Source organism: Schistocerca americana, chromosome 3 (genome assembly GCF_021461395.2).
Source record: "Schistocerca americana isolate TAMUIC-IGC-003095 chromosome 3, iqSchAmer2.1, whole genome shotgun sequence".
NCBI classification, from domain to species: Eukaryota; Metazoa; Arthropoda; class Insecta; order Orthoptera; family Acrididae; genus Schistocerca; species Schistocerca americana.
The window spans coordinates 645,867,594-645,881,150 of record NC_060121.1 but is presented as its reverse complement, the minus strand read 5'-3'; the positions used below and the strand labels follow the sequence as shown (position 1 = coordinate 645,881,150).

Below are 13,557 nucleotides of genomic sequence, written 5' to 3'. Positions count from 1 at the left end.
ATTTATTCAAAACCATGGGAATCTTGACATTACCACGTGAATACATCTTTCAGACTGTGATATATATAAAGAAACACATTGACCAGTACACACAAAACAGATCTATACACCAACACTGGACTAGATCCTGCCACCATTTGCATCTCATACGAAAAAACAAAACAAAAACCCAAAATAGTTTATTATTTAATGGAATAAAAATGTATAATAGACTTCCAGAGGAGATCAAAGCTGAAACTGGAGTGCATGCCTTTAGGAAAGCTGCAAAAAGTTATTTAGCAGATAAATGTTACTATACTGTCAAAGAATACTGTAAATGACATGTGTTGACCTCAATTCATGCAAGAGTACCTTTGTAAATTTATATTTATCTGTAATTAAGATTGGTGTGTATTTGTTTTGTGTAACCCATGCAAGAATACATTTGTAAATTTATATTTATTTGTAACTAAGATTGGTGTGTATTTGTTTTGTGTACAAATGATTAAGTTGCACCAGAAGTACTATTATGTATATACTCATTCCATGTATACAGTTGATGACATCCATACAACACAAGTTGTCTACAGATGAATAAATAAATAAATGATAAATAAAAATAAATAAACTTTATTCTACCGCACTGCAAAGAAAGGGACTCACTTTACAATCTCATTCTTTATTTGGCAAACATATCATGGCTGCTTTTGTGTTCATGATAATGTGTGTAGGCCTTCTGGCTATTCTTTAATGTGACCCCGCAAGATGGCGGCCAAGTTGAAAGTGTATGTGTGTCTGAACGAAAAAACGTAAATTTTGGTAGTAAAGGAAAATGTGTGCAAGTTGTAAGAATGAAATACTGAAGCTGAACGAATGTATATCCAGTCTACAGTTTACAATCTATACTCAAAAGGTGGAAATAAGTAAACTACAATCTGGAAAACGTAAGATGCTAATGAAGAAAGTAGACTCGGTCTCGGGAAAAATGGAAGATAATGACTGAAGGAAGTTGTACTCAGAAGGTAAAAGATCTGAAAGACAGTCAAAATTTAATGCAAAAAAACTCTTTTGAAGTGCTTTCTGCGGTGGACTCAGTGAACATGTCAAAAAGTGTTGAAAAGTTGGAAAAAATAGTAGGCGAACCGTTGCTGGTTGTAATTAGGTCAAACACAGAAAATACTGCGTCAGGAGATATTCTAAAAACTCCGAAAATAAGTGCCCACACCTACACTACCATAGACTTAAATGCAACAAAGGAAACTACATTAAAAAATGTATGTGAAACTGCTAACTGAAGAACTTTTAGAATACATGCTGCAAAGAAACAACACTAGTCAGGTGAGACGAAGAACCTTAAATCCTTCAGTTACGAAAAGTGTGAAACACTAAACAATTTGTGGCTTAGGTGATAGTCACGGCCATGAAATTTCTGCAATGTTGATGAGAACATGTAGTTTCTAGGCATCTGGTTTCATAAAGCCAGGGGCTCCACTGAGTGAAATAACGGACCTAACAACATCAACTGACGTGGCTAGTTTGAATAAAGACGATTTCGCTGTGTTAATAGGAGGATCAAACGATGTCTATAGAAATGAGACATACAAGTTTATTACAGAAATGAGGAAATGTTTAAATAATTTAACCCACACAAATGTACTCATTGTGAACATACCACATCGTCACGATTTACCACCCCGGTCATGTGTGAACCACGAAATTAATGTTTCAAACAAGTGTATCACTGAAATATGCACTAACTTTAAGAATGTCGATATTGTAGATATAAACAGATTGGAGCGAAGGTTTCATACAGTCCATGGACTTCATTTAAAAATGCCAGGAAAGAAGTCACTAGCCGAAAAAATATGCACTAGCATTTCGAAGAAGACTGAAGAAGAAAGTATAAGTGACAAACAAACGGAGATTAAGAAGTGCTTTAGATGAGTTACAAGCTGTGCCATCAGCCAAACGCAAATTACCAAGCGGTTTAAACCGATTAGGTGAGAAACAAACAATCAAGTCATTAGCCAAACGAAAATTACGAAATGGTTTAAACCAAAGAGGACAGATGTGGATGAAGCAAAACTTATACAAGCTCCAGAAGTTAACTCACCTGCTGATTGACACCAGCAAACAGAAGCCACACACAAGAAAGATACCGAAAAAAATTTAGGGTAAGTGCTGTATTACAAATGCTATTAGATAAAGAATCAGAAACCGTTTCAACTAAAGTTACTAAATACCCAGATTTTGCTATGCTACACCATAATGTTTAGTCACTCACAAATAAAATTTCCATGTTGGAAGTACTACTAGAGTATGCACTAAATGTAGACATAATTTGCATTACTGAACATTGTGTACGAAATGACGAAGTAAAATTAACCTCAATTTCAGGATATAGATTAGCAAGTCATTTCAACCGAGAGTTTTGCAGACATGGTGACTCTGCTATCTTTGTGAAAGAACAAGTAAAGTTCTGTGATATCAGTAAAAGTTATATTGACTCACTGAAAAAAGACTTTGAACTTTCCATTATTTAACTGCCAGAGCTTAATTTCATAGTTATTAACATATATAGAGCACCAAGTGGAAACCTGCCAGTTCATGAATAACTAGAGGTTCTTCTGAACAGGATCAGTACACTAAATATGAAGACAGTGCTTTGTGAGGATTTCAATATTGATTTTTCAAAAGACAGCAGCACCAGAGATGCTTTGATAAATATGACCAACACATTCAATATGATCCCCACAATACACTGCCCAACAAGATTAACAGAATGTACAAATTCCATTATTGACCAAATAGTCATCTCAGAAACAAATTACAGATTCACAAGCAGAGTACTGAGCATGGGTTATAGTGATCATTAGGCACAGCTGCTGTGTATAGAAATGCCAACAAGTAGTAGCAGTTCCGAAAAAGTAGTTGAAAAAAGAACCTTTTCTGAGGATAAGATTAGAATTTTTAATCTCTTACTGGTGAAGGAAAACTGGGAAAGCATCGCCACTCAGTACAATGTTGATAACATGTACATAAGTTTTCCGGGCATCTTTCTTCACTATTTTAATGTAGCATTTCCAAAAGTAGTAAAAACAGCAAAACCTAAAAATAATAAGCAATGGGTAACTAAAGGCATAAAAATTTTAAGTGAGAGCAACAGATTTATGCAGTACTGTTGTAAGAAATATAGAGTAACCCTAGAATTTGCAGATTATTCAAAAGCCTTCAAAAGAATCTATGGTAGAGTAGTCAAAGAGGCAAAAATTATGTGGAATGACAATTTGATAAGAAACTCATCTAACAAAATGAGTTCACGGGGAGAGTTACAAAAAAAGAAACTTGCAGTTCAGTGCCAAAGAAAAAGAATGTATCATTAACACTAGAAGGCTCAAAAGTCACAGACCCAAATTCAGTTGCTGAAAAATTCAATGAATACTTCACTTCACTAGCTGAAGACCTCATTCAAGTACACTGTCAAGGACTAGTCCCAAGTTTCTCCAGCAAGTCAGTGATCTCGACTGCTTCTATGTATGTTTATGAAACAAATCTCAATGAAATTATAAGTAAAATTAAATCATTAAACAATAAAATATCAACTGGTCCTGATGATGTACCTGATTTCATATTAAAAGCATGTGCTCACCACATAGCAAACCCCTTAGCAAAAATTTTCAACCTCTCTTTAAAAACTGGTGTACTTCCTGACATTTTTAAAATAGCAAAAGTTTCACCACTGCTAAAAAAGGTTCTTCTGAAAAAATATTAAACTACTGACCCATGTCACAGTTAAGTTCCTTCTCAAAAATTCTGGAAAAACTCTTCTATGACAGGCTTTTAAGTTTCATAAATAAATATGCACCTCTTACAGTACAACAACATGGTTTTAGAACGTCTAAATCTACACAGACAGCAATTTTCGAATTCTTAGACTGCATTTTAAAATCATTCTGCTCGAAAAATTAGAAAGACGAGGAGTAAGAGGTGTAGCACATAGCTGGTTGTGTTCATTCATAAAAACTGCAGGCAGAAAATATCACTTCAGTAAGAATTCAATAAATTGAATAAAACAAGAAACAACTCCTTTCTTTCTAGCAAATTACCAATAGCATATTGTGTACCATAGGGGTCAATCTTAGGTCCACTACTCTTTTTGATTTATGTGGATGACTTAGGTGAATATATGAGTCCCACAAAAACTAACCTGTTTGCCGATGACACCAGCATATTGCTCACTGGATCCAGTCCTGAAACTTTGCAGTCCACAGCAGAATGTTCTATGAAAAGACTTTCTGAGTGGTTCACAAAAACAAAGTAATTATAAATACTGAAAAAACTGTGTGTGTCGATTTTCATTTAATTCCTCCAACTAATCAAATGTCTATTCAAGCACAATTAAAAAATGATCCCCTAGAAAACGTAAGTGTCACAAAATTTTTGGGTCTGTGTGTTCAGCAAGACTTAAAGTGGGACACACATATAAATAACTTGTCTAGAAAACTATCATCTGTGTGCTATGGCCTAAGAATTTTAAAGGCTACAACAAGCAAAACAACAGTACTGCAGGCATATTATGCACAGTTCCACTCACTAGTCCGATATGGGATCGTTTTCTGGGGATACTCAACTCACAGTGTAAACGTTTTTAGAATGCAAAAAAAGAGCTCTAAGAATAATTTATGGACTTAAAAAGATGGAGTCCTGTAAATCCCATTTTACTGAGCTTGGTGTTCTAAATGTTCCAAGTTTATTCATTTATGAAACTATCTTGTTCACTAGGGACTACCTCCTGAAAACAGGCAAACTGCTACCGAACCAAAATGTACACCACTATACTACTGGAGGGAAATCAAATATACATCAAAAATATCACAGAACCACCACCTATCAGAGGAGCATAATTAACATTGGTGTAATACTGCACAATAAGACACCAGAGGAAATAAAAAATGCTACTCATCCAATATTTAAAGCTAAACTAAAGGCATTTCTAATAAAGCACTATTTCTATTCTGTCAGAGAATTTCTGAATACGTAACAAAGTTAATTGTAATAGGTACCTATTTTTAATTTGCCTGCTATTTTGCTAATACTATGTATTATTGTAACTTATCTTTGACCTGCCCAATATCAATTGTACAATTTGTGCTTTATGATAAATATGGACCAATAAAAAAATCAAATCAAATAAACCAAATACTGACAAATGTTTATTTCAGTTTAAAAAAAGGAAAAAAAACTAGATATAAGTATCCAAAGAGGCCTATGACATTGCAAGTTCTTTCTAGACAGCTTCTACTATTACTCCATATTCTACTGTTGTAAGTTAGGTTTTTCATTGTTTTGGGAGTGACATGGTCCAATTTCTTTATTATTAGATTCGTCACATTCCATTTGATTCTTTCTATTTTAGTTTGTTTGCAGCTTCTTTAACTTGAAGGATGCATTTAGGGTGCACAATTTTTCTTTCCTCTTACAAATTCTATCCTGTCTATCCACTACTTCCTACAGATATTTTACAAACTATTAGTTTAACGCCTAAAATGATTACCTTGTAGTACAGTTTACTTTTATTAGTAATTTTTAATACCATAAAATCATATTAGTTATGATTCGATTTATTTCTATTTCCAGTTACATTTAAACAATGGAAAATCCAGAATGGATTGACAACATTATGAAAAGGATAACAATGGAAAATCCAGGATGGGATGTACAATATTATGAAAAGGATAGATGCTATTCACCATATAATTGAGATGCTGAGTTGCAGACAGGCACAACAAAAAGACTCTTTGGCCAACAAGGCCTTCGTTGAAAATATACAACACACACACACACACGCGTGCACACACACACACACACACACACACACACACACACACACACACACACACTTTCATGCAAATGAAACTCACACACACATGGCCATAGTCTCTGGCTGCTGTAGCCAGACTGCGAGCAGCAGTGCATGATGTGAGAGGCAACCAGGTGGTGTGGGTAAAGAGGAGGCTGGGTTGGGAGGGGTAAGGATAGCAGGGTAGCAGTGGGGGATGGAAAGTGCTGCTTGTGAGAGCATAAAGGGACGAGGTGGAGAGAGGGTAGGGCAGCTAGGTGTAGTCGGGAGGTTAGATGGAGGGTGAGGATGGGGTGGTAACCAAAAGGGAGAAAAGAAAAAAGACCAAGGGTGCATTGGTGGAACAGAGGGCTGCACAGTGCTGGAATTGGAACAGTAAGGGGCTGGATGGGTAAAGACAATGACTAACGAAGGTTGAGGCCAGGAGGGTTATGGAAACATATTATATATAATGCACGGACAGTTTCCATCTGCACAGTTCAGGGTTTCAACTATCTCTCATCATGCCCTGAAATGAGGAAAGTCCTAATCACTATCCTCCCCCCCCCCCCCCCCCCCCTCACACTAGTATTCCCCTGCACTCCGAATATACACAATATTCTCATCCATCCCTACACAACCCCTGCTCAAAACCCCTTGCCTCATGGCTCATATCTCTGTAACAGTCCGAGATATAAGACTTGTCCCGTACATACTCCCACCATCAATGACTCCAGTCCGGTCACAAGCATCACCTATTCCATCAAATACAGGGCTACCTGTGAGATCAGTCATGTGATCTACAAGCTAAGATGCAACCACTGTGCTGCATTCTACATGAGCATGACAACCAACAAGCTATCTGTCCAGATGAATGGCCAGCAACAAATTGTGGCCAGGAAACAGTTGGACCATCTCGTCGCTAAGTATGCCACCCAACACAATGTTCTTCATTTCAATGACTGCTTCACAGCCTGTGCATCTGCATCCTTCCCACCAACACCAGATTTTCTGAATTGTGCAGAGGGAACTGTCTCTAGCACTACATCTCACATTCTCATAACCCTTCTGGGCTCAACCTTCGTTAGTCATTGTCCTTACCCATCTCGCCCCTTCCCTCTTCCCATTCCAGCACTGTACAGCTCTTTATTCCACCAATGCATCCTCTGTCTTTTTACTTCTCTTCCGTCCCTCTACCCCCCCCCCCCCTCACCATCCTTCTCCTTCTACCCACCCGACTGCACCTAACTCCTCTACCCTCTCTCCGCCTCGTCCCTTTATGCTCCCCACAGCAGCACTTTACATCTCCCGCCACTACCCAGCTATCCGTCCCCCTTCCACCCCAGCCTCCTCTTTACCCCCAACACCTGGTTGCCTCTCTCATCATGCACTGCTCCTCTCAGTCTGCCTACAGCAGCTAAATATGGTGGTCATGTGTGTGAGAGTTGTGTTTGCATAGAAGTGTGTGTGTGTGTGTGTGTGTGTGTGTGTGTGTGTGTGTGTGTGTGTCAATGAAAGCCTCGTTGGCCAAAAGCTCACTCTCTGAGAGTATTTTTGTTGTGCCTATCTGTGACTCAGCACATCTGCTATATGGTGAGCAGGAACTATCCTTTTCATAATGTTGTTATGAAAAGGATAGACCGATCAAATTGTAGTAGAATGTAGACCTTTGACAAAACAGCATTACCATTTTGTAGCACTGATTTTTCTGTATCTAAAAATACAAAATTTTACTGAGAAAACATGTTAGTTAATGAATTGTCTTAAATATAAGATTTTGGGTGCTAGAATAATCTCAATGGGCTTTCATAGAAAATGAAAGTAAAATTTGTGCACCAAATAATCCACTTGTAAAAACACAACTCATTACCAGATTCCTTTGAAGAATAATTGTAACAAAGGGAAATAAATTCGAGAAAACTAATAAGCTATGAGAGATTTGCTGTTAGTATGTGCCTTCAGACAGCAAAATGTGTAGTACATTCCATAGGCACACACAAAAGTAACACACTATCTAGGTTTCCGAATTAATAGTTTCTTCATTGAAGAGAGGAGATGGATAGGTCAATGAACATTAAAAAAGGGAGTGCAAGTCAGTCAGACCCCAGAAAGAGACACAACCAGATGCAGTGAGAACCAAGGATAAGGACTAATAAAGGTGGAGGAACCACACTGAGTCGGTCCTCCTTTCTCTAAAGTCTCCCCCTTCATATTTGTCCACCCTCATCTGTCATCGTCACTACCAGTGGTAGTGTGTCACTTTTACTTTCATCTGTGTTCCTTGGCAGTACTGTACATTTCATCCCTAGGAGACAAGTATAGGCCACTTAAGGAATACTTTTTGGCCAAATGTTAAATAAAATAATTTCACTTCCAAATGTGTGTAAGTGTTGCCTAAAATTCTTGCCTTTTCTATTATTAGTAAATATATTGCTGATCTGTATTTAACCTTTCTTTAAGACTTTTCTACATTAGTTTTTAATTTGCACAAAGGATAATATTTCAGTCGGTCATGACCAAGCCAAAGCAGAGCCAGTCAGATGTGCTGAATCAATGCTAGGACAGAGTTGAAGTAAGTCACCAAAAAGCAGTCTCATTTAGGATCAAATATTGACAGCCAGTCATCACTAAAACATAATCATAATCTGACGGATATCATGAAATTGCCATATTAGTGTTATTATAAAGTGCCGCACATATAAATAAGAAGATTCCGTGGAGACTATGTAGGTTAGTGACCTAATTTTGTCAAGAGCAACGAAAAATGTAAACTGCAGTCTGATCAACATCTGTATGCATGTGAAAAAAATGTACATCAATGTTTGTTGTTGTGGTCTTCAGTCCTGAGACTGGTTTGATGCAGCTCTCCATGCTACCCTATCCTGTGCAAGCTTCTTCATCTCCCAGTACTTACTGCGACCCACATCCTTCTGAATCTGCTTAGTATATTCATCTCTTGGTCTCCCTCTATGATTGTTACCCTCCACACTGCCCTCCAATGCTAAATTTGTGATCCCTTGATGCCTCAGAACATGTCCTACTAACCGGTCCCTCCTTTTTGTCAAGGTGTGCCACAAACTCCTCTTCTCCCCAATTCTATTCAATACCTCTTCATTAGTTATGTGATCGACCCATCTAACCTTCAGCATTCTTCTGTAGCACCACATTTCAAAAGCTTCTATTCTCTTCTTGTACAAACTATTTATCGTCCATGTTTCACTTCCATACATGGCTACACTCCATACAAGTACTTTCAGAAATAACTTCCTGACACTTAAATCTATACTCGATGTTAACAAATTTCTCTTCTTCAGAAACGCTTTCCTTGCCATTGCCAGTCTACATTTTATATCCTCTCTACTTCGACCATCATCATTTATTTTGCTCCCCAAATAGCAAAACTCCTTTACTACTTTAAGTGTCTCATTTCCTAGTCTAATTCCCTCAGCAACACCTGACTTATTTCGACTACAGTCCATTATCCTCGTTTTGCTTTTGTTGATGTTCATCTTATATCCTCCTTTCAAGACACTGTCCATTCCGTTCAACTGCTCTTCCAAGTCCTTTGCTGTCTCTGACAGAATTACAATGTCATCGGTGAACCACAAAGTTTTTACTTCTTCTCCATGGATTTTAATACCTACTCCGAATTTTTCTTTTGTTTCCTTTACTGCTTGCTCAATATACAGATTTAATAACATCGGGGAGAGGCTACAACCATGTCTCACTCCTCTCCCAACCACTGCTTCCCTCTCACACCCCTCGACTCTTATAACTGCCATCTGGTTTCTGTACAAATTGTAAATAGCCTTTCGCTCCCTATATTTTACCCCTGCCACCTTCAGAATTTGAAAGAGAGTATTCCAGTTAACGTTGTCAAAAGCTTTCTCTAAGTCTACAAATGCTAGAAACTAAGGTTTGCCTTTTCTTAATCTTTCTTCTAAGATAAGTCGTAAGGTTAGTATTGCTTCACGTGTTCCTACATTTCTACGGAATCCAAACTGATCTTCCCCGAGGTCCGCTTCTACCAGTTTTTCCATTCGTCTGTAAAGAATTCGCGTTAGTATTTTGCAGCTGTGACTTATTAAACTGATAGTTCGGTAATTTTCACATCTGTCAACACCTGTTTTCCTTGGGATTGGAATTATTATATTCTTCTTGAAGTCTGTAGGTATTTCGCCTGTCTCATACATCTTGCTCACCAGATGGTAGAGTTTTGTCAAGACTGGCTCTCCCAAAGAGATCAGTAGTTCTAATGGAATGTTGTCTACTCCCAGGGCCTTGTTTCGACTCAGGTCTTTCAGTGCTCTGTCAAACTCTTCACGCAATATTGTATCTCCCATTTCATCTTCATCTACGTCCTCTTCCATTTCCATAATATTGTCCTCAAGTACATCGCCCTTGTATAGACCCTCTATTATACTCCTTCCACCTCTCTGCTTTCCCTTCTTTGCTTAGAACTGGGTTTCCATCTGAGCTCTTGATATTCATACAAGTGGTTCTCTCTTCTCCAAAGGTCTCTTTAATTTTCCTGTAGGCAGTATCTATCTTACCCCTAGTGAGATAAGCCTCTACATCCTTACATTTGTCCTCTAGCCATCCCTGCTTAGCCATTTTACACTTCCTGTCAATCTCATTTTTGAGACGTCTGTATTCCTTTTTGCCTGCTTCATTTACTGCATTTTTATATTTTATCCGTTCATCAATTAAGTTCAATATTTCTTCTGTTACCCAAGGATTTCTACTAGCCCTCGTCTCTTTACCTACTTGATCCTCTGCTGCCTTCACTACTTCATTCCTCAGAGCTACCCATTCTTCTTCTACTGTACTTATTTCCACCATTCCTGTCAATTGTTCCCGTATGCTCTCCCTGAAACTCTGTACAACCTGTGGTTCTTTCAGTTCATCCAGGTCCCATCTCCTTAAATTCCCACCTTTTTGCAATTTCTTCAGTTTTAATCTACAGTTCATAACCAATAGATTGTGGTCAGAGTCCACATCTACCCCTGGAAATGTCTTACAATTTAAAACCTGGTTCCTAAATCTCTGTCTTACCATTATATAATCTGTCTGATACCTTCTAGTATCTCCAGGATTCTTTCATGTATACAACCTTCTTTCATGATTCTTGAACCAAGTGTTAGCTATGATTAAGTTATGCTCTGTGCAAAACTCTACCAGGCAGCTTCCTCTTTCATTTCGTAGCCCCAATCCATATTCACCTACTATGTTTCCTTCTGTCCCTTTTCCTACTCTCGAATTCCAGTCACCCATGACTATTAAATTTTCATATCCCTTCACTACCTGAATAATTTCTTTTATCTCATCATACATTTCTTCAATTTCTTCATCAATAGTAATTTAAATATAGGTAATATCAGCTTGTTTATACAAAATTTTGCCAGCCTCTTCATTCACCAAATGAAATGCAATGAAGACATTGTACAAAATTAACAAGTCAATAACCTTTCAATTAGATCAGGAAAGGCAACAGAAAGTGCAAAAGGAAAGAATAGGAAATGGTGAGGGAAAAGGGCAAGAATTAGCATTAACAGCGTGAAACTATTGATAACTCTCTCTCCTTACTAAAACAATGGTGTGCGGAACAATCTTTCAGTAGTCTGTGAGCAGGCACTGAAAACTAATTCATTATTAAATTTTAAAAAATTGTTTTGAGCTTGGTACATTACTGTAAGGCAGTGAGCACAAAAGTACTGACAGCCACGTTTCAGTAATTCCTCTTATCCATACTTCTACTTTTACTGAAACACTTACCACCGTCTCATGTGGCATTTCATCATGGAATTGCAAGCATGACAGAGTGGGCGACATCTCTTCCTCTTGATTTTCTTCTTTTTCTTCCCCTTCAACACTGATTTGTGGTTTTCGGTAGTGAATGTAATAAAGTGACTGGTGTACACAGTCCCACTGAGCCCAACAGAATGTTTTTACTATAGACTCATAAGGTGGATCTCCATTTAATGTCTGTGAAAAAATACAATCATAACAGCATGTAAAAGAAGTCGAAACATGAAGGAGGACTACAATATTTAATAGTGAAGTTTTTCAACGAAATTATATATAAATATGCACTTCTAGATATTAGTTATATAACATACAAACAAATTATTTTAATTTAGTCAGTAAGGGAGCTAGTGCATCTCCCCCCCCCCCCCCCCCCCCCCCCCCCCCCCCCCCCCCCCCCCCTCTCTCTCTCTCTCTCTCTCTCTCTCTCTGACTCTCTCTCTCTCTCTCTCTCTCTCTCTCTCTGCATACTTTTTCTCTCATATTGCTGTTAACACCGTCTCTACATAATGTGACACTTGCGAGGATGGGTAACACAACAGATCCATCAGGTGTGTCAAATACTGCTTTAGAGAAAGTATTTTTTCGTTTCAGCAGTTCAGTACTTTTACCTCAAGGCTTCATGAAAGCAAGTCAGAAATACCACATACAACAGTGGCACATGGTGGTGGCTGATTTATGCACTAGCTTTATAGTGTTGAGGGGCTGATGGCAAGTATTGTGATCTGTAATCAGATACCAACACTTGAGCCCTCTTTATGGCTGCTGGCACAGGTGCAAGTGATAAATAGGAGGCTGTAGTTAAAAAGAACCCCATGAACCACGGACCTTGCCGTTGGTGGGGAGGCTTGCGTGCCTCAGCGATACAGATGGCCGTACCGTAGGTGCAACCACTACGGAGGGGTATCTGTTGAGAGGCCAGACAAACATGTGGTTCCTGAATAGGGGCAGCAGCTTTTTCAGTAGTTGCAGGGGCAACAGTCGGGATGATTGACTGATCTGGCCTTGTAACACTAACCAAAACGGCATTGCTGTGCTGGTACTGCGAACGGCTGAAAGCAAAGGGAAACTACAGCCGTAATTTTTTCCGAGGGCATGCAGCTTTACTGTATGAATCAATGATGATGGTGTCCTCTTGCGTAAAATAGTCCCCCATTCGGATCTCCGGGTGGGGACTACTCAAGAAGACGTCGTTATCAGAAGAAAGAAAAATGCCGTTCTACGGATCGGAGCATGGAATGTCAGATCCCTTAATTGGGCAGGTAGGTCAGAAAATTTAAAAAGGGAAATGGATAGGTTAAAGTTAAATATAGTGGGAATTAGTGAAGTTCGGTGGCAGGAGGGACAAGACTTTTGGTCAGGTGAATACAGGGTTATAAATACAAAATCAAATAGGCAAACCTACGTTTCTAGCATTTGTAGACTTAGGGAAAGCTTTTGACAATATTCACTGGAATACACTCTTTCAAATTCTGAAGATGGCGGGGGTAAAATACAGGGATCGAAAGGCTATTTACAATTGGTACAGAAAGCAGATGGCAGTTATAAGAGTCGAGGGACATGAAAGGGAAGCAGTGGTTGGGAAGGGAGTGAGACAGGATTGTAGCCTCTCCCCGATGGTATTTTATCTGTATGTTGAGCAAGCAGTAAAGGACACAAAAGAAAAGTTCGGAGTAGGTATTAAAATCCATGGAGAAGAAATAAAAAGTTTGAGATTCGCCGATGACATTGTAATTCTGTCAGAGACAGCAAAGGACTTGGAAGAGCAGTTGAACGGAATGGACAGTGTCATGAAAGGAGGGTATAAGATGAACATCAACAAAAGCAAAACGAGGATAATGGAATGTAGTCGAATTAAGTCGGGTGATACTGAGGGAATTAGATTAGGAAATGAGACACTTAAATTAGTAAAGGAGTTTTGCTATTTGGGGAGG

At 38.5% G+C, this 13,557-nt stretch overlaps 1 protein-coding gene across 5 annotated transcripts in view; it reads right to left on the bottom strand.

Moving 5' to 3' along the window:
- LOC124605465 (protein pigeon) overlaps positions 1-13,557 on the bottom strand; it is a 498,287-nt gene that overhangs the window by 300,492 nt on the left and 184,238 nt on the right. For all 5 annotated transcript variants that reach the window (XM_047137163.1, XM_047137164.1, XM_047137161.1 and 2 more), the window contains exon 6: positions 11,594-11,803. In XM_047137163.1, the coding sequence (XP_046993119.1) occupies positions 11,594-11,803 (210 nt within the window). The remainder of the gene's footprint in view (positions 1-11,593; positions 11,804-13,557) is intronic.